The sequence below is a fragment of the Gekko japonicus genome, unplaced genomic scaffold (genome assembly GCF_001447785.1).
Source record: "Gekko japonicus isolate JY-2015 unplaced genomic scaffold, Gekko_japonicus_V1.1 scaffold3217, whole genome shotgun sequence".
Classification (NCBI taxonomy): Eukaryota; Metazoa; Chordata; class Lepidosauria; order Squamata; family Gekkonidae; genus Gekko; species Gekko japonicus.
This window is the reverse complement of record NW_015162050.1, coordinates 83523-105168: the sequence shown is the minus strand read 5'-3', so window position 1 is coordinate 105168 and position 21646 is coordinate 83523. Positions and strand designations below refer to the sequence as shown.

Here is a 21646-nt window from a genome sequence, read left to right as displayed (position 1 = left end):
GGATGGATGGATAGATGGATGGATAGATGGATAGATAGATAGATTGATAGATAGATAGATAGATAGATAGATAGATAGATAGATGGGTGGATGGATAGATGGATGGATAGATGGATGGATGGATGGATGGGTGGGTGGGTGGATGGATAGATGGATGGATAGATAGATAGATAGATGATAGATAGATGGATGGATGGATGGATGGATGGATGGATGGACCCATCTCCCACCTTTCTTCCACCATGAAACTCAAAGGGTTCCCAGGAGTTCTGCCATTTAGGCACTGAACGACTCTAGACCTGCTTAGTTTCAGCAAGGTTGATACCTCATGTGGTTTCCTGTCATGCATGTATAATGTACCAGAGCTTGTCAGTGAATCATGGAAAGAATCTGAACAAACCCTTCAAGGCTCAAACATATGAACCTTTACTGCACATGTTGGAACCAGCCAACTTGCCTATTGACAGCCTTCATTCCATAGTTTCTTGTTCTTTGGCGTTTGTTCATTGTACATTAATGACTAGAAGCCCAACAGCACTGAAATGCAGCTGCAGGATTCCAGCTTCCACGAAGCCAAATTATAAGTCATATAAAGTCACAGCATATCCTGGATTTGCTGTAGGTCCATTGAGTGCACCAAAAGCATCACAGCATTACAAGCCCCATAAAAAGCTCCATGTATACTCCTAAAATGTGCAAAAGTGCTCCTTGGGAGAACTCCATCTGAACATCCGCCCAGAGCTTTATCATACTGCAGGGGATTTAGAATAGATGGGGCAAGGCTATTAGAGAAATAAATTTCTCGCTTTTTTGTTTTCAAAACTCTATGGAAATGTTGCTCGTTGAATATTTCCCCTACTCTGCTTTTTTTCTCCTCATTCCTATTTTGTTCCATCCTCTTCCCACTTCTCGGTGTCATAGAACAGAAACGTGCGCGCGCGCTGCCGAGTGTGCCGTGCTTAGGCAGCTTGTAAATGATGACGATGCTGATGTCAAATGTGTCTTCTGTTACAGTGTTGAAGAAAACTATGGCAGAGTTGTCCTGAACCAATACAAGTCACAAGAAAGCTTACACAGGTGCAGTAACATGTTAATCTGTACCGTCCTACCCATTTTTCTAAACAGTCGCAGGACTGTAGCCTACATAAGTTTGCTCTTGGGTTGGTGGGAGGAGGGGGAGGGGTAGAGGGGCAGCAGCTGTTGTGGGGCGTGCGTCATATTTGAGACCCCCCCCCCCGAAATGCCCCACAGTAGCTCTAGGCCTGCTCTGGATGTTATTTATTTAACATGTACTCTTCCACTTTTGTAACCTTTTAAATCTACAAGGCAGCTTAATTTCTGTCTTTTCTTTTTAAAAAAGCAAGAATATTAAAAAAATATTATAATAAAATAGCAACATGGTAGTCACAGCAGTAGCATGAGGAAAGAGCAGGTAAAAATGTTAATTATCCATCAACCAGAGCGACCTCTGACCCGCGACAAATAAAGAGGCAGCCAGATTAATCTCTCTTGAAAGGCAGTGCCACGGCTGAACGTTAACTCTGTTTCATAAATAGACTATTAAGTGAGGAGAGAAATACAGAGCAGGGCCTCCCGAGGTCATCTGAGTAGGGATACCAGCCTCCAGGTGGGACCTGGGGACCCCCTGGAATTATATCTTGTCTCTCCAGCTGACAGAGATCAGTTCCCTTGGAGAAAATGGCTGCTTTGGAGGGTGAATTCTGTGGCATTGTACCATGCTGAGGTCCCTCCCCTCTCTCAACCCCACCCTCCCCAGGTTCCACCCTCAATTCTCCAGGAATTTCCCAACTCGGAGCTCCCATCCCTACATCTGGGTGACCACATAAGTTCATCCTGATGAATGCAATCCTTGATATATCCTGGCCTCAGACCTTGTAGGGCTTCAGTGGTCAAAACCGGTACTATTTATTGGGCTCTGGCAGCCAGCGAAGACGTTACAAAATGGGAGTAAATTGTTCCATCCAGATAGGCCTGCCTAGTCCCCCCGGGGGGCGGGGAAACCCCCGACCCAGAGGCCCGTTCCCCGCTGCCGGCAGATCGGCCCACCCCAGAGGCCCGTTCGCCGCCGGCGGCGGATTGGGCCCCGGGGGGAACCCCATCCCAACGTGCACATCACCTGGAAGTGACGCGACCACGTCAGGCACTCTATGGTTTTCCCTCGGATGGTTGTGGCCCCGCCCCCAGCGTGCCCTGTGTCGTCATGTCACTTCTGGGTGATGTGGCGCTCCAGACGCCAGACGGGAGTCCCCCGCTCCGGAGGAATTTTCACTTGGCAACCCTACATCCAGATGACATTCTCGCTTCCACATTCTGAACCAGTTGTGCTTTCCAAACAGTCTTCAAATCAGCCCATTAAAAACCGTCTTCCAGAAGTGTTGCCTGGATACTATCACAGCGCTTACGGCTAGATCTTTTGCACCAGGGAAGGACACTGCCCGCCACTGAGACATCCAGGGCTGACCCAGGAGAACCCCTTAGCTGTGAATCTTCCGTTAATGAGAGTATATTCGGTTCTGGTTGGACACTTGCTCCTAAGTCCCTCATTCAGTCCATCACTGAACTGAAACCCTAGTAAAGTGCCCCGACTGCCATTATTTCCTCTGTTGTGGAAGCTTGCTGTACCTCAGCAAGCTGGCTGAATCCATTCAGGAGTCTGGTTTAACTAAGATTTTTCTGTTTGACTTCAGAATAGTATTTACCTCACCAATCAAGATATACCTACAAAACCCTAACCCCTAACCCTAACCCTAACCCTAACCCCACTGAGGTCCCCCTCCTCCCCAGGCGCCCCCCCCAAATCTCCAAGAGTTTCCCCAGCTGGATCTGGCAACCCTATGGCCCCTATCCCCCGCCAGTGGCCAGGAAGGTACCTGGCAACCCTGTTTCAGGCTGATAATACGTCTGTTCTACCTACTGCTGTTTGAGGGGAGCAGAGAACCAGGGGGGACATGACATTTCCATAGGAGCTATAGGAATGCAGATTTATTTATTTATTTGTTCACATTTGTACCCCGCCCTCCTGACCGAGGCCGGCTCAGGGCAGCTTACATTAAAATCAGCAAAACATTTAATAATATAATAAAACATTTTAAAACAATATTAAAAAATTACAGTCCCTTAATAAGTGCTAGATTCCAGTAATTTTCATGATGGCTACCATCAACTCTCTCTCTTCCCATGGCCGGCTCGCAGATCTTCTATAGATGTCTTCAGGTGTCTTTCCCGGCTGCTAGTACAGGCTGTTAATATAGATTCCGGGGCAGCGGGCTTCTTATCCTAGTTGTTGATAGTGGCAGCGGCTCCAAAAGCCTGGCGGAAGAGCTCCGTTTTACAGGCCCTGCGGAACTCTGATAGGTCCCACAGGGCCCTGATCTCCTCTGGGAGCTCATTCCACCAGGATGGAGCCACCACCGAGAAAGCCCACGCCCTGGTTGTCTTAGGAGGGCCAGTCGGTTCTGGGCCCCTGAACGCAGTGCTCAGATCTGAAAAGCCTGATCTAAATTCTCATTTTCAAGGAAGTGGGAGAGAGGTTGAATACGGTCTTATTTATTTGCCCATGCTCCTTTTCAGTCTGGCTTCAGGACTATTTTAGGATGGAAACAGCCTTGGTTGTTCTGGCGGACGATCTTTTGATTCTGTTGGATCTCTTCGTGGCATTCGACACAGCCAGTTATCTTATTAGAATGGCCTGTTTGTCGGCTGGGTAAGCCGATTTGAACATATTATGCCTGACTTGGAACATCTACCTTGATTTCCAAGTTCAATTCAAGGTGCTGGTTTTGACCTTTCAAGCCTTGTAAGTCCTGGGAGCCCCATATCTGAGGGATTGCCTCTTCAGCTCTGCTCTTTGGATCAGCTCCTGTTTAATGTACCTCCTTCTAGAGCTGCTCAATCTGTCTCTGCCATTGCGTGGACTTTTTCAGTCAGTGCATTCAGTCAGAATGGCCTACCTTTCTGGAGCCAGTTTGGTGTAGTGGTTAAGTGCGCGGACTCTAATCTGGGAGAACCGGGTTTGATTCCCCACTCCTCCACTTGCACCTGCTGATGTGACCTTGGGTCAGTCACAAGCTCTGGCATAGCTGTTCCTGAAAGAGCAGTTTGTGTCAGAGTTCTCTCAGCCCTGCCTACCTCACAGGGTGTCTGTGGTGGGGAGGGGAAGGGAAAGGAGTTTGTAAGCCGCTCTGAGACTCCAAGTGAAGGGCGGAGTATAAATCCAATCTCTTCTCTTCTTCTTCTTCTGCCTGAAGAGGTAAGGGGGTACTACTACGCCTTCGAAAGAGGTGTAAGACATCCATACCTAAAGAGGGCATTTTATTGACTTTAAGGGAGCATGGCTGATTTATTTGGGGTTTTGTCGGTCTGTTGCCGTATTGATTGCACATTATTTTATGGGTTATTAAACTGCTGAGAATGCAATGAAAGTTGAAAAAATATTGCATGTGTATTAGGGATTGGGGAGGGAAGGCAACACGGTATAGCCCGATCTCGTCCGTTCTCAGAAGCTAAGCAGGGTTGGTACTTGGAAGAGAGACCACCAAGGAAAACTCTGCAGAGGAAGGCAATGGCAAACCACCTCTGTGTCTCACTCACGGCTATGGCTTGATGGCCCTTTACACGTGTTAGGGATTGATCACCATGGTTAAATCAGTCCACATTCAAATAGGTTAATTTGGGTTGGACAACTGTGGTAGAATATTTACTACTCGGGATATTACTGTGTGTCCACATGCACAAACCTGATGATTTTGTGGGAGCATGAAGACAGTTTCCTATCAGTCATTGACTTATTAATAGTACTTAGTCAAGGAAAACTACAACGTTTATTAAATATCCTCAAATAATAACCTCAGCTAAGATAGTGTGATGTATTCATTAATTCACAATGCCAGAGGTCAACCAGCTGGCAGATTAATTTGTTTACTTTGGAGGTTGAAAGTCATCTTTAAATGTCTATAACATCCCACCATTGTGATAATTAACTCATCTTTCTTATTGACAGGAACACGGATGAAAAGGATGAAAAGAAAGCTTCACTTAGCCATTATGGATCGGACACTGCTCTCAATAGGTATTGGACTTAGAGATACTATTTTATCGCCTTGCATTTGCTGGTCTTTTACATTACTGTGATGGGATATAATGAGGTTCTTGGATGGCTCAAACAGGCTATGCTTGTTATTTCAATCAGACTGTCCATCATTGGCTATTAGCCACAAGGTATAGATAGGGGCTCTGGGGCAAGTGATGCTCTGTCTTCTTGGTGCTTGGGGGGGTCAACAGTGGGAGGGCATCTAATGTCCTGGCCCCACCGGTGGACCTCCTGATGGCACCTGGTATTTTTGGACACTGTATGACAGAGTGATGGACTAGATAGGCCTTTGGCCTGATCCAACATTGGCGTCTCTTATGTTCTTATGTTCTTATACCTGTGGTGCAGGGGAGACCCAGGTACAGCAAATAGTTGCATTTGGACTGGTGAGACCTAGGTTCAAATGTGCATTCATTCATGAAGCTCACGAGATGACCATAGGCAAATTGCTACCTCTCCGCCTAACAATGCTCTCATAAACAGAGCTACACCCTTCTGAGCCCTTTGACCTCAGTAGACTTGAAAGGGTGTAACTGTGCTTAGACTGAACTTACTCCATAGTGGTGTTGCGATGATACAGTGGAATGGCCCCATGTCTGAAGTTCTGAGCTCCTCTGAGAAAGGGTGGGACACAGATGTGATAAGTAGTAAGTGCCTTGCAAAGGTATTTTGCCAGTTTTATCTAGAAGAACTAAATTGTGGTTTTGAGTAAGGTAGCGGAAGAGTAACTTCGGTGGAAATACTGATTCCCTTTAGGGGATTATTTTTTTATAGTATTTTGTGACTAAACCATAGAGTTTTTGACAAGCCCTAGAGAATCTCCCCTGACACCATGACCCCACTTCTAGTTTCCGCCAGAAGTGACATCAGGTGATGGCTCAGTGCCAGCCCCCCATTTCCCCTCTTTTCCTCCTGCCGGCCACTGATGTGCCCATGGGCAATGGAGCGGATGCCTGGGAAGTCTTCTGCCACAATGGGAGACCTGGCACCCCTAGTTGTGTGTGTGTATTATCTTATAGAAAGTTATTTGTGATTGTAAATCACCTTGAATGCCCGGATACCAAGAGCTGGATGGCAGAACCATTTCAGGGGACGTCAGGAAAAGGTTTTTTTCAACAGTGATATAAAATCGATAAAGGCCAGGAAAGGGCACGTGCCTTTTCTTTAATGTAAATCTAATGGCTTAATGAAATCAATGCTGAATGCTGTGACTCCAGATTCCTTGACTTGTAAACTCCTCAACTGCGTCCCACAAGGAATCATATATGAAGAGCTTCTCCCAATCATATTGATCTCCAAAAGCCACTGTGGAGAAAAAGTGCTGTATTCCATACGGAGCAACGAGGGATTGTTTTGATTGCATAAGGCGCTTTCTTTCTTCATTAAAGGACTTGCCAAAAGTACTTGATATCTCTCCCTGTCATGCAAGACTCATTTAGAAAGGGATGTACAATAATATCGGGACATTGAATAATTCATTGGCTTTTCTCGTATAAAAAAGCTTCATTAAAATAACTTGGAAAGCCGGCAAACTTTCCCAAACAAATAAGCAATAATGTTGTATTGAGTCAGCTGTTATTCTAGTCCGTTCCCCTCATTATCACTGTACAATTGTGTGCTGCGGTTATGGCAAGGTTTTTCTGCTTTGCTAGGATATATCCAAAGTTGACATTTTAATTCAGGCATTTTTAAAAGGTAGTTTCTGTTCTTCAGTAAAAAAACAAAAACAAAAAGCCTTAATTTTGCTACTTCTCTTTGTTTAGAATTTCTGACAGGAATAATGCTGACAAAGCAAATAAGTTTCCCGCCTTGGATAGCAGACCAAATAATGGGTATGTATGAGCACGGCTTCAGAGTCTTCAATTTAAGCAGCATCACCAGGTTTGGTATAAAGACACTGGCCTCTTCCTTTGCAATCATCTTTCCTTCCTGGTGGTCACCCAGCCGGATGCATAACGTTCAGGTGGTGTTGATAACGGCATGGAAGCTAGCCAGGGGGGCAGGACCAGTGCAGTGTCAAGAGAATATATGTAACAGAGAGCCAAGTGTGAGCCAAGTCTTATAAAAAACGTGCCAGCTCTTGAATCTGGCATTCCTTACCGTGCGTAAGAACCACAGTCTCTTTGATCCTCTAATCATGGATAACAGAGGTACAGCCAACCTTTCCCCACAGATAGATATACATTTTCCCTAATTGATCTATCCATTAAAAAAAAAACTGTTTAGATCTCTCACAGCATAATCCATCTCTTCATGGGCATGCAGAGGGATTTGCGTAAGTGTCAACCAGAGCCCTTCTTCACCATCTGAAAGTCTGTCTGGCTCAGTAGGTCAGCGTCAGAAACTGGGGTGGGTGCAGGGCTCATGTAGTGGCGGGAAGTGCCGTCAAGCCACAGTTGACTTATGGCGACCCCTGTTGGGGTTTTCAAGGCAGGAGACGTGCAGAGATGGTTTGCCACTGCCTAACTACGCATCATGACCCTGGACTTCCTTGGTGGTCTCCCATCCAAATACTAACCAGGGCTGCCCCTGCTTAGCTTCCAAGATTGGGCTAGCTTGGCCTATCCATGCCACGGTGTGGGGCTGAAGACACCTCCAGTTTCTCAATCCAGCCCGGTTGCAGGTTATTGGAGAAACACATACCCACTCAAGAGGAATCTTGATGGGGATATGAAATGAGCGCAAGAGCCTACGATTTCCAGTAATGGCCCAATACACTGTGACACATACACTCCAAGAGCCAGGGAGTGAGGGGGGAAAAATTACATAAGAAGATAAGAAGAGCCCTGCTGGGTCAGACCAAAGTTCCATCAAGTCCAGCATTCTGTTGACACAGTGGCCAAGCAGCTGCCTCTAGGAAGCCCACAAGTAGGATGGCTGCAACAGCATCCCTCACCCCACCCCGCTCCCCAGCAACTGATTTAAAGAGACATACTGCCTCTGATATGGGAGGGAATAGATATCCATCAGGATTAGTAGCCATGGATAGCCTCGTCCTCCCTGAATTTGTCCACTCCCCCTTTAAAGCCTTCCACGTTGGTGGGCACCACCACATCCTGTGGCAGCGAGTTCCACAGTTTAACTATGGTCTGTGTGAATCTCCCATCCTTCAGCTTCAGTGGATGACCCTGGGGTTCTAGGATTATGGGAGGAGAAAAACTTCTCCCTGTCCACTCTCTCCATACCATGCATAATTTTATAGCCAAAGAGAACATCTGGCTGATGATATTTAGAAGCACTTGGCCATCAGGATAGGTTCCCTTACTAGATTTGAAGAATAAATTTACTTCTAAAGAGACCGATCTTATTTAAATTGTTTTAACAATAACAGTTGTTATCCTTTTTTTTAATTAACAAAAAACAGCCAGAATTAATACATTGTACGGAAAGCTAAGTTCAATAATGTTAAATTTGGCATGTTTATAGCAAAATTAAGTACATTTAATGTTAACTGTATGAAAAACCCAACTGGGGGATTTCTAGTTTGGTGCCATTGCTTTTGAATGCATTAGTTACATTATCAAATGGGGTGCATCATTAGTTCTTGTAAAGGAAGGACTAACCTTGTGGTAGACCATGTTGCTATCTTTCTGAGATCTTAAATTATGTCTGAAAACCGTCAACTGTGCCTTTCTCTCAGCAAGGGATATTTTGTACCTGGGAACATGGACAACGTCGTATCTCCAGTGAAGAAGAAAAGGTATTTAACAGGACTTCTTCATTCTTACTGCTGTGGAATATAGACTGTGTATGGAAACATGAATGTTTTGTACTGACGCTGACCCAGGGAGACAAAATATTAAGTGGTGCAGAAGAATTGCTCCTTATGCCAGAAAATTATATAGACTTGGGGCCAAACTAGAGGTTATAGTGTCCATTTGAAAATGCCACAAGGGCCCAGTCCTGATTGGGCCTGCAGTGTGGTGGGAACAGCTGATCTTGTCACCCTCACCCACATGCTTTGTCAAATTCTAAAATAATGGCTGTTTTAGCACATGGGGGGAGGGGCTAAGATCACCAGTTAGAACATAAGAACATAAGAGAAGCCATGTTGGATCAGTCCAACACTCTGTGTCACACAGTGGCCCAAACCCAGGGGCCATCAAGAGGTCCACCAGTGGGGCCAGAACTCCAGAAGCCCTCCCACTGTTGCCCCCCAAGCAACAAGAGTACAGCGCATCCCTGACCCAGACGTAGAGTGTTCCATCTATACCTTGTGGCTAATAGCCACTGATGGACCTCTGCTCCATATGTTTATCCAATCCCCTCTTGAAACTGTCTATGCTTGTAGCCACCACCATTTCCTGTGGCAGTGAATTCCACATGTTAATGACTCTTTGGGCGAAGAAGTACTTCCTTTTATCTGTTCTAAGCTTACTGCTCATTAATTTCATTGAGTGCCCCCAAGTTCCTATATGGTGAGAAATGGAGAAAAGTACTTCTTTCTCTATCTGATCCCATGCATAATGTAAACCTCTATCATGTCATCCCTCGGTCATTGTTTCTCCAAGCTAAAGAGCCCTAATCTGTTTAACCTTTCTGCATAGAGAAGTTATTCCATCCCCTTAATCATTCTAATTGCCCTTTACTGTACCTTTTCCAATGCTACAATATCTTTTTTGAGGTGTGATGACTAGAACTGTACACAATATTCCAAATGAGGCTGCACCATCAATTTATACAGGGGCATTATGATACTGGCTGATTGGTTTTCAGTCCCCTTCCTAATAATCCTCAGCATAGTAAGGGGATTGAAAACAAATCAAACAAACCAGTTCCTTTCATTGCGTGTCCTCACAAGTGCCTAAATTTGTCTCTAACATGGCATCAGTGTCTACAGTTCAGGCTCTTGGCAAAAGGGCCTCCAAAAACCGAGGGGGGGGGGAACCTTGGTAATGCTAGAAATAATTTGTGTTAGCAGCACCCTGTCTTGGTTTCACACTTCAGCCTATTAAATTAAAAAATAAGCAAGCTCTTTGTGTGCTGGAACTCACTTCATCAAATGCATGAGGCCACTGTGTATCTGGTGAAATTAACTCTAGTCCATGGAAGCTTATGCTGCAATAAACATTTTTCAACTCTTACGATGTTTCTGTTTTCGTGTGATATACATGGCATGGAGAGCCTTTTATGTGTTTTCGGGGGGGGTGTTTCCCCCCTCTCTCTGTGTGTATAGAATTGCATGTGGAAGAATGCAGCATGATCGGTAGTGTTAGGAGAAAACTCCAGAGAGAATTCTAGAACCTTCTGTCACTTCAGGCAATGGCCCTTCCCACCTCTGTCCTGATATTCTTTAAAATGAAGATGCCAGAGATTGCTTTTGTGACTCTGCACTACACAGTTCGAAAGAATGATGGGCCCTTCCATCGGGTCAACAATTTCTGCCAGTTTCTCAGTCTGACCCCTTTATTCTGTTCCTGGTAGTCTGCTGACCTCCAGGAACAATATTGGGGAGGGGGGCTCAATGTGTTGTGGCAAGAGGGGGAAGTGGGAAAATCCCACTTGGTGATGACCGCTTTCTGAGGAGATGAGGTAAAAAAAAACCAACCCAAACCTGAGCAATAGCTGTGATCCAGCATGGTGTAGTGGTTAAGTAGAGATGCCAGACCACCCTCCCCCCGATGGAGGTGGGGGTCCCCTGCTTTCAGACCCCACCTCTCCACTGCTGGCCAGCTGGCTTAGAAGGTGAATTCCCCCCCCCCCAAACAGGGAAGAACACCAGAAATTAATGTGACATGCCTACATGATCTGGAAGTGAAGTGGGCACATTGGGGATGGGGGGGTATGCTCTGGTTTTGGGTCAAAACCCTACATTAGAAGCTAATTCTACCATAGAGTTTTTGTCCCAAAACCAGAGCATCACCCCCGATGTGCCTACATCACTTCTGGCTCATGTAGGCATGTCACGCTTATTTTCGGTGCTCCTCCCTGCTTCCGGTAAGTTTACCCCCCATTACCATGCCAGCTAGTCCAAAGGACCTGGCAGGCAACCCCATGGTTAAGAGCAGTGGATTCTAATCCGGAGAACTGGGTTTGATTCCCCACTTCTCCACATGAAGCCTGCTGGGTGACCTTGGGCCAGTCACAGTTCTCTCCGAACTCTCTCAGCCCCCACCTGCCTCACAAGGTGTCTGTCGTGGGGAGAGGAAGGGAAGGCGATCGTAAGCCACTTTGAGACTCCTTAAAGAAAAGCGCAGTATAAACACATGCTCTTCTCCTCTTCTTGGGGGAGAACTGGCAATTTTATTCCTGAGATCGTTCTACTTAAGGACCTTGGAAAGACATTTCGTCTCTGATTTTTTTACTAAGAGAAGGAAAAAAGCAGAAATAAATGATGGCAAGCTTTGAATCTTCTTGAAATGAAAAATTCAGTTGGCGCAATCCAGCAAAAGTTGAACATTTTAAAGTCACATTGATGCGAGGGTTGAAGTGGGACTTGAATTGACCTACAGGCTGCAAAACATCTTAGATTTTTTCCATCCACATATGAAAGAGCTCACCAAACAAGCAATTGTCCATTCATTCTGAACAGGCAGTCATGGATGCCTCCCCCCGTTCCAGGCCAGAAGCCCCCCACTGACCACAGGGAACACCACAAAAGGTAAGAACTGTAATTTTTAATCAAAGTTTTTGTTCACTTCTAAAATGTTAGGAAATGCATGAACACCATTGGTCCTCAAGCTATTTTAACTACGTCTGTGCAAATGTTTGAAAACTCATGGCTTCATATCCGACCAACACATATGGAGCAACTCTACTGATTTTTTACCTAAGTTTGAAAAACTGACTCTTTTTTTTGCACATTTTGAAATCACAAGAGGAATCTCTGCTTGAGCTAAACATTGTGGGGTAAAAAACCCCGCAAAAGTGTTGTAAATAAAGCCACAGATATTACCTCCTGCAGTTCAGCCAAAGTCATGTTCACTTCAGCAAGAGAAAGTTTAAATGCTAAGGTGCTTAATTTTGGCTGGAATGTGCCCATTATTTGTATTTTGCATTGCGTCAGGCAGTCGGCAATAGAAATAAGGCGGAGGCTCATGCCAACGCATTAACAGAACAGGCCCAAGGAAAGTTACACCCTTCCAAATCCATAGACTTCAAAGAGAAGGGTGTGACTTTGCGTAGAGTTGCACTCTAACACTCTCAGATGGGCTATAAAGTCAATGATTGAGGGGCGTAGTATTTAAATACTTATTACTAGGACGGTCAACCAATTAAAAAAAATTCATCTTACCGAGACCTGAAAGTAGGTACCTTTTTGAGATATTGCAGAGAGCCACGAGACAGCTTATGTTTTCATTTCAAGGCTAAACAAAACAGAAGTCCAGCGGTGGCGCCTTAAAGGCCAATAACATTTATTCCAGCATGAGGTTTCGTGCGTCAGATCTCACTTCTTCAGGTGTAAATCACAGGGCATCCAAAGAAGGGAGGCTAGGGTTGCCAACTCCAGGCTGGGAAATCCTTGGAGGTTTGGAGGTGAAGGGTAGAGTTTGGAGATGGAAGAGAACCCAGTCATGATGGGATGCCATAGAATCCACTGTCTAAAAATGTCATTTCTTTCATTAGAACTGATCACTGTAGATTGCAGATCAGTTGTAATTTCAGGAGAACTCCCAGCCCCACCTGGTGGTCAGCAGCCCTGGCTCTTGGGTTTCCCTTGCATGTTATTTCATCCCTTGTGTGCCCTTATTGCATCTGTGTTTTTTTCTTTTCTGCGCGTGTTTTGCTCCCTCTAGTGGTTGCTTCAATATTTCATTGTTGTATCACCAGCTTTAAAAGTGCAGGGAAATAAGCTGGAGATACAGTGACAAAATATCGGCGTGACCACTAGAGGGAGCAAAACACAGGCCGAAAAGGGGGAAATCCCTGCTGCAGTATGGGCACAAAAACGATAAAAATAAGAAGTGCAGAATAGCCCAGTGTCTCACAAAAACTCATGCTGGACTGTTCTGTTTTGCTACGACAGACTAACACGGCTACCCTTCTCGAATAAACAAAGGCTATCTTCACTTTTTTAATTCCTGGCTGTAGTAACGCTCCAAAACCAAAACAAACACACCCTTACCTCTCAGCTCTTAACACTGCCCAGGTTATATTTTAGTAGATTAATGTACCAATTAAAACAGTTTAATTCTTATTATGGACCCAGGTGGTTAGCCGTGTTGGTCTGAAGCAGCAGGGGGGGGGGGAAATTAGAGTCCAGGGGCACCTTTAAGACCAACAAAGTTTTATTCAAGGTATGAGCTCTCGTGGGCCCGCACACTTTTTCAGTTACTTATTATGAATGTTAGAGGAAGTACACTTTAGAGGAATGCACAAGTGTTTTCAAGGACTCAGTTGTTGCTAGTGCTAATCTAAAATCAGGCACTGGGTCATAATGTTTGCTTTAAAAAGAATTTTTAAAAAAGGCTATGGAGAGAGACAGGGTCACGATAGAAGCCAGTGATGAGCTTTCTTGTAGATAATGCTTTTTAAAGCCCTGCAGATTGATTTATGGAAAGGCTGGAGTGATTCAAAAGGAAGAAATCTTCAGTGACTTCAAAGGCTGAGCTACTTTTCTTTCTCTTTCTATCTCGTTATCCCGTTTGAATGCTAAAATCGCCAATGTCTCTACGTCCTTCATGGGAGGGTAGGTAGGCCGTGCTTGTTGCATGCGGAAGGTTCACAGGTTCATTCCTCACCAGGCTCAAGTTAAAGGACCATAGGTAGTTGTTTTAGTAGGGTTGGAAAATGCCTGGAGACTTTGGGGGTGGATCCAGGAGAGGGTGGGGTTTAGGGAGGGGAGGGGGCCTCAGCACGGTACGATGCCACAGAGTCCCCCCTTCAAAGCAGCTGTTTTCTCCAGGGGAGCTGATCTCTGTCAGCTGGAGGTCAGTTGCAAAAGCGGGAGATCCCCAGGCCCCACCTGGAGACTGGCAACCCTATGTTTTAGGGAGAGGCCCTTCTCTACCTGAGATTCTATAGAGCAGAAGTTCAGCCCCACAAACAGGTAGACCAAGAATGAACCGTCAGATGAATGTCCTGGTTGGCCAAGCACTGTGTTGGAAAAACACACCTGAAGCTGCCTTCTGCTGAATCAGACCATCAAGGTCAGTATTGCCTACTCAGGCTGGCAGCGGCTCCCCTGGCTGAGGTCTTTCGCACCGCCAGCTCCCTTGTCCTTTACCTGGAGATGCCGGGGATAGAACCTGGGACTTTCTGAAAGCCAAGCAGATGCTCTGCCACTGACTCTGTGTTGCAAAACTGAGCCCTGCCCTGGATGCCCAGGCCACAGCCCCCATTCATGGAACATTTATTTCAGCCTCCTTCTTCCAAATTATACCACTCACTAGGTGCATTTCTGCCTGGTAGTACGCCTAATTAAACAGAACTCCAGTGGCACCTTGAAGACGAGCCACATTTGCAGGGTGATCCTAAAATAGCCTTCTAAACCCATTGACCTCAAAGGAATTGGAAGGGTGTACCTGTGTTGAATTACACTGTAAGCTCCAGCATCAATTTTAGTGAGTTGGAGCTCACTTCATCAGATGTTAATTAAACCTGGAATGTGGTGATTCATGGACGTTTATGCTGGAAGGAGTTTTTATTAGCCTTTAAAGGGTCTCTGGCCTTTTGTTAAATTTTACAGCGGTGGACTGGCATGCCCCGACCTGGATGGCCAAGGCTAGCCCCATCTTGTCAGGTCTCGGAAGCTAAGCAAAGTCCACCGTAGTTAGTGCTTGGATGAGAGACCACCAAGGAAGACTGGTATTGCTATGTACGGGAAGGCAATGGCAGACCACCTCAGCTCATCTTTTGTCAGCCTCAGCTCTCAGAAGTTAAGCGGGGTCAGTCCTGGTTAGTGCTTGGATGGGAGACCTCCAAGGAAGTCCAGGACTGCTATGCAGGGGCAGGCGATGGTAAACCTCCTCCGATAGTCTCTTGCCTTGAAAACCCCACCAGGTAGGCTTGCCAAGTCCCCCTGGGGAGCAGGGAAACCCCCGCCCCAGAGGCCCGTTCCCCGCCGCCAGCGGATCGGGCCCCAGGGGGAACTCCACCCCAACGTGCACGTCACCAGGAAGTGACGTGACCACGCCGGGCACGCTGGGGGCGGGGCCACAGTTATCCGAGGGAAAACTCTATGGTTTTCCCTCGGATGGTCGTGGCCCCGCCCCCAGCGTGCCCGGCGTGGTCGCATCACTTCCTGGTGACATGGATGCGGTGCGTGCGCGCTCCAGGATCGACCCGGGAGTCCCCCGCTTCAGGACAAGGTACAACTTGGCAACCCTACCGCCAGGGTTGCTAGACATCAGCTGCGATTTGGTGGACCTTTCCACTACCACCAGGCCAATACGGCTACCCCTCTGAAAATAACCTTTCCGTTTTTTGAGACTCACTGGGTACAGACTTTAAAACTGCATTCATAATGCTACACACGTTTGAGATGCATGACTCCTTGTGATTATTTGATGAAAGGCATAGAAATATGTAAACAAGAGGGTGTCACTGAAGTTGTTCCGTGCATAAAACGTCAAAATAACACACAATTGAGAGTAGGTTCCTCTATCCAGCAATACGAAAAGCATACTCCCTCAGTCAAGTCTTTTGACATGTTGATTGTATGTTACTGGCTCTGGATTATTTAAAAAAAAGTAGCCTGAAATCCTGGCAGTAACTGTGGTTTTCTCAGTCTCATCAATTAAATAGTGAGGCTGGGATGATTAAAATATTTATGCTTGTGGTTGTATGAATTTAGTTTGAGTTAGTTTGTTGTATTAGAGTGCTGGCTTTTTGCTGTGAATACATTTGTTGTTGTTGTTGTTGTAGTGAGGCTGGGTTTCAAGCATGTTCACATGATTTTCAAGAACACTTCTGCATCGGCGCTTTTAGTGAGAGACTTCACCAGCGCTGTGAGCTTTTTCTAATACAATTAAATTACATATTTTGCATCTTCAGCCTTTTTTGGTTTTTGGCAGCATGGAATCTAAAAAGTCAGCTTTCAAAAGAATTCTCTTTACATTTCAAATGGCTCTTCTGATTTATTCAGAAGACTGGAGGTATTTTTACCCATACTGCTCACGGAGAATTAATATAGTATAACCTTGTATACATGCTTTGCAACTAGAGTCCACCCTCCGAAGCATCCATTTTCTCCAGGGGAACTGATCTCCGTAGTCTGGAGAGGAGCTGTAATTCCTGGGGGTCCCCAGGTCCCACCTGGAGGTTGGCAACCCCATTTCAGCCCATGGGTTAGGACCCTCAGGTTGGCCTCAGAGCCCCACCTGCCAAGTAGGGCTGCCAAGTCTCCCCGGGGGGTGGAAAAACCCCCGCCCCAGAGGCCCATTCCCCGACGCCGGGGAATCGGGCCCCGGGGGGAACCCTGCCCCAGTGTGCACGTCACAGGGAAGTGACGTCATGACGCCGGGCACGCTGGGGGCGGGGCCACAGCCATAGAAGGGAAAACTCTATGGTTTTCCCTTGTATGGTCGTGGCCCCGCCCCCAGCGTTCCCGGCGTCATGACGTCACTTCCCTGTGACATGCATGCGGCACGCGCCAGGATCCATACGGGAGTCCCCCGCCGGCAAGGTAAGTGCCACTTGGCAACCCTACTGCCAAGCCATCAGCCCTTACAGAAATGCTTTCAGGTCACTTTTTGGAAGGACCTGCTGCTAAGGCCTGTGGGTACAGAGCAAGGCGGCCATACCCTTTACTTTGTTTTGAGCCTATTCTAAGAATAGCAATAGAACAGCAAGGTGATGCCACACACCGGTAGAAGAGATTACTTCTTTTGCACAGCCAGGGGACAGAGACTCTGGCTCCTCCTCTTCCTGTCACATGATTCTGATGTTACATGCTTACATCTTACAGGGTCACTGATGCTATCGGGAGGGGGGTGTTAAATGGAGTTATCAATTCCGTGTTTGGAAATACCTGGAGATTTTATGGTGGGGGGTGGGCTTTAGGGAGAGGAGGGACCTCCGTAGGGTATAATGCCACAAGTCCACCTTCCAAAGCAGCCATTTTGTCCGGGAGAAGTAGGAAAAGTGCTTTAAATAAATAATCTATGTAGTCTGGAGATCAGATGTAATTCTAGGAGATCTCTAGCCCCACCCCCACCTGGAGGTTGGCAGCCCTAGGGTTAAAGGTGGGTCCCGAGTCAGAAAAGGTTAACAGCCACTGGCCTAACAGGCCAAACTGTAAACTAGAAAGTTCCGAGTTCAAATTTTGCCTCAAACATGAACCCATTGGCTGTAGGGTTGCCAGTCCCCAGCTGGGGGCAGGGGATCCCCTGGTTTGGAGCCCCTCCCCCCACTTCAGGACTGTCAGAAAGCAGTCTGGTCCCCGTAGGGTATAATGGAGACTGGTCCCCGTAGGGTATAATGGAGAATCAATCCATGGGTATCTGGGACTCTAAGGGGGGGGCTATCTTTTGAGGCAGAGGCACCAAATTTTCAGCATAGCTGGTGGTGCCTCTCCTGAAAAAAAACACCACCCACATTTCAAAAAGATTGGACCAGGGGTCCAATTCTATGAGCCCCAAAACAAGTTGTTCCCATCCTCCATTATTTCCAATGGAGGGAAAGCTTTTAGAAGGAATGCTTTTAAATGGAAGTCCCTTCGGGCTTGTTGGCCTCACCTGGCAACCCTAGTGACATCACAAAAGTGATGTCACATCCTTGCTATTGGCTCCACCCCCAAAGTCCCCAGATATTTCCTGAGTTGGACCTGGCAACCCTAATTGGGTGACTTTATTCATACCACTGTCTCTTAGCCTCAATGCTTCAGTACTGTTGGGATGAGTTGAAAAGATTGGTGATATAATAAAGTTCCTGCAACAGGCTTAAAGTGTTATCTATGCAAATTGCTAAGTGTTATGTCTGTCCATGCATGTATATTTATTGTATTTTTATCACGCTGTTCAATGCAAATCTTACTCCTGAAGAGGCTTAACAACTCTTGACATGCAAAGCAAATGTCAATCAAAATAGAACCGGTTATCATCGGGGGCTGGGTCCCTGGCATGAAAAGTCTTCTGCCTTCCCCTCTCTTTGATGTCCTTGGGGTGTGTCTAAACAACGCACACATGTTCTCGTTCACAATCCTTTACATATCTCCTGGAAAATATTCATGTGTTCAATGTGTAAATGAATTCAGTGCTTCTGTTTCTTTGTCTAGGCAGTCCTGGACTCCGCCAAATTCAGCTGCAGCCGTCGTCACAAATGATAAGAAACAGTAAGGACAAGCATGATATTTGTGTATCTATTTAAAAGAGAATAAATTTATGGCAGATTCACACGTCATGTTATTAAGAGTGCACCAAAGTCATTCTTAAGCGGGCACCTAAAATGTAAAAGGTGAACGCAACAAACCTGGATATCGTATGCAGGTGTATTTGTTAGCGAGCCCTGCTTGGCTGGCTGCGTTTCGTTACCGAGTGTACACTTGGTGGCCAACCCTTGGATATGTAAACTGAATCACAGCCAGACTTTGAAGGATTGTGGATATTAAAGGTACTCGCAAGTACAGGAGCTGCAATCAGGTCAAGAGGAATACTCACCTGGATAGCCCAGGCAAGCCTGATCTTGCCAGATCTCGGAAACTAAGCGGGTCCGACCCTGGAAAGTACTTGGAAGGGCAACCTCCAAGGAATACCAAGGCCGGGACGCAGAGGTGGTATTATCAAACCACCTCTCTGAAATGTCCTAGTCCCACTAGGGGTCGCCAGAAGTCACCACAACCTCCAGGCTCGCAAGCACATAAACACACACACACAAATACACACAAAAAAGGATACTCGCCTCTTCGTTTCCTAGCTAAGTTGATGCTGGATAGGGTTGCCAACCCCAGGTTTGGAAATTACTGGAGATTTGGGAATGGAGTTTAGGGACGGCAGGATTTGGGGGGGGGACCTCAGCTGGGTAAACTGCCATACAGCCCACCCTCCAAAGCAGCCATTTTCTCCAGGGGAACTCTTCTTTGTTGGCTGGAGATCACTTGTAATTCCAGGAGATCTCTAGGCGCCACCTTGGAAGCCGGCTGCCCTAACTGCTGGAGTTGTTTGGGGCTAGAACTTCCTGTGCTGAATACAGTTTCACCAGTATCATTTTCACTAGCTTTGCACCTATGTCAAATATCCTGTCTGTGCCCTTTGACTCTGGAAATACCACCCTGGACGTCCTCACTGCTGCAGATGAAGGGAAGAAGTTAACACCTACTGTTTGAAACCCAGAAACACATAATATTTTGTGCATTGCAAGTCTGTGATTACTGGGTTTTGCCCTAGACGAGAAAACGCGACGTTGCTCCGGGGTTTATGTCTGACTGAACTTCGGGAATGTGCCAAGGTAGCCGTTGGTGTTGAACTCGGCCCTAGAATTAGGGAGGTTTGACTGGGCTGTTGCTTAACTGTTCTTAATTACATGTTTCCAAGCTATATGCTTTTAATTAATTTAATTTTAATATTTTAATGATATCTATTGTCGTCCCCCATTTTGAGTACCGACTGTCTCCTAAGAAAGATGGGGCATGTCAGTGTTGTGAAGTATGGAAACCAGGGCTTTTTTTGTAGAAAAAGCCCAGCAGGAACTCATTAGCATAATAGGCCACACCCAATGACAGATATTAGCATATTAGGCCATACCCCCTAGGTCATTAGCATATTAGGCCGCACCCGTGTCTTCCTTCCTTCCCTTGGCTTGCTCAGGCGCCCCGCGGCTGCAGGGAGCTTGGGCAAGCCAGCCCTTGGACAGGCTAGGGAAGGCACGAGGAGGCATTTAAATGCCTCCCCGATCCTTCCAGGGGGCCCCCTGGCCCGCCTGCCTCAGAGTCGCCGAGGGGGTCACTCTCCAGGCCTTCCCTCTGTCGCCATGCACGCAGAGGTTTTGGCTGTAGTGGGCATGGCCAACTCTGAAGTCAGCCGGAACTCTGTTCCTGTGCGTTCCTGCCCAAAAATAGCCCTGATGGAAACTGTGTTGTGAAAACTGAGAACTACTTTGGGGCGTTTGAAAATAGAACATGACTGAAATATTGCAATAACTATTTTTAAGTGGGATTTTTCTTTCTTTCTTTTCTTCAGAGTGGCCTCAGCTTCAGACAAACCTGGAGGACCAAAGATGTATGTATTTTATTTCATTGTATTTACACTTCTTTGAAATTATCTGGGGCTGTGATCAGACATGCAGTTTGATCCATTGCTGTTCCCTTACAGATTTAAAATGCACGATCAGACAGCAACATCTTTCTGTTGTGCCCCAGTTATCTGTGTCCTGTTCCCCCCTCCCCCTTTACTGCGTGTTTCTTTGATATCTGTGAAAGTCCGGTTCTGTTTCAAAATGGTTTCAAAATGGATTTCCTGTTGTCTGATTGCTCTGTTGTGCACCCAAGCTACCAGGCAGATCTGAGTGGTCTCTTGTTTTCTAGCCGCCATTTTTTTACTAGTTAGCGATGTGCGCATAACTGCATATTCGCACCTCTCTCTCCCTCTCCCACAGGTGCTGCTCAAAACGTTGTTTTCTTTTTAAAAACTTTCAAAGAAAGACGCCTCTATACTTCAGCTTTTTCCTGTGCTTTGGGGAAGAGGTTAATTGAAAATTTTAGAGAGGAAGGATGGCAGTGAATTACATATCCCAGCAGGCTCATCAGGGCTTGTGAGCACACTCAAAGGACAAACTTTTTTAAAAATGGCCAACAGTAACATTCCCTGGCTGCTAGTCTGATCAATCTAGGACAGGGTAAAAATGCTTTGAAGTGTGCTAAAAGGGGTGAGTGTGATCAATATTCTCTGTTACAAAATAACCTGGATTAATTAGAGGTGGGACAACAGTGGATCGAACTGCACGTCTGACCACAGCCTGAGTATTTTCCAGTTTGGATGCTGAGCAGGTCATGGTATGGAAACCAGTTTGGTCACCCAGTGAGATGATCTATACCGATCTACTGGTGGGGGAGCGGTATCCTTGTTGGTTCTCCTGGACCTCTGTGTGGCATTTGATACCATCAATCATATGGCATTCCTCTGGGTTGTCTGGCAGGATTAGGTTTCAGTGGTACTGTCCTATGTTGGCTTTATGTCTTTCTGGGAGGGCCGATTCCAGACGGTGTAACGAGCATGTCCTTGCCATAATCTGTTCAATGCTGCATGATATGGGGAAGAATATCCCACAGCTCTGGTGTGGCCACTGAGAACGCTCCCTCTCCTACACGCTGCTAGTTTTGAATTCCTCAAGTAATAGCAAGCAGAGTGAGTTCACTGCCCTAGTTGACAAGATACATGGAGATTCATAGTGAAGGAAACATTCCCAGTTGTTACCCAAGCCCACAACACATTAATTGTGGGGTTGTGCTGCTGCTTGTGGCATCCTTTGGCAGTGGAGCTTGATGGTATACCAGTGGCAGAACTGGGAATGCTACAGTTCATCAAGGAAGCTGCCAAAAATAAAAGCCACACTATAATGGCAATCCAGCTGCAAGGTGAAACCAGTCCACATTCAGTGTTAGAATACCTGCCAACGGAAGGCTGGGATCATACCATAGAGGAAGCTGTAGAAGAAGAAGAG

The 21646-nt window shown here is 46.3% G+C and overlaps 1 protein-coding gene across 1 annotated transcript in view; it reads left to right on the top strand.

The window, feature by feature from the left end:
* Positions 1 to 21646, top strand: part of LOC107105604 (sciellin-like) — a 90321-nt gene that overhangs the window by 36875 nt on the left and 31800 nt on the right. The window contains exons 4-10 of the mRNA XM_015405599.1: positions 1015 to 1077; positions 5021 to 5089; positions 6874 to 6942; positions 8751 to 8810; positions 11643 to 11711; positions 18267 to 18323; positions 20167 to 20205. Coding sequence (XP_015261085.1) covers positions 1015 to 1077; positions 5021 to 5089; positions 6874 to 6942; positions 8751 to 8810; positions 11643 to 11711; positions 18267 to 18323; positions 20167 to 20205 — 426 coding nt within the window. The remainder of the gene's footprint in view (positions 1 to 1014; positions 1078 to 5020; positions 5090 to 6873; positions 6943 to 8750; positions 8811 to 11642; positions 11712 to 18266; positions 18324 to 20166; positions 20206 to 21646) is intronic.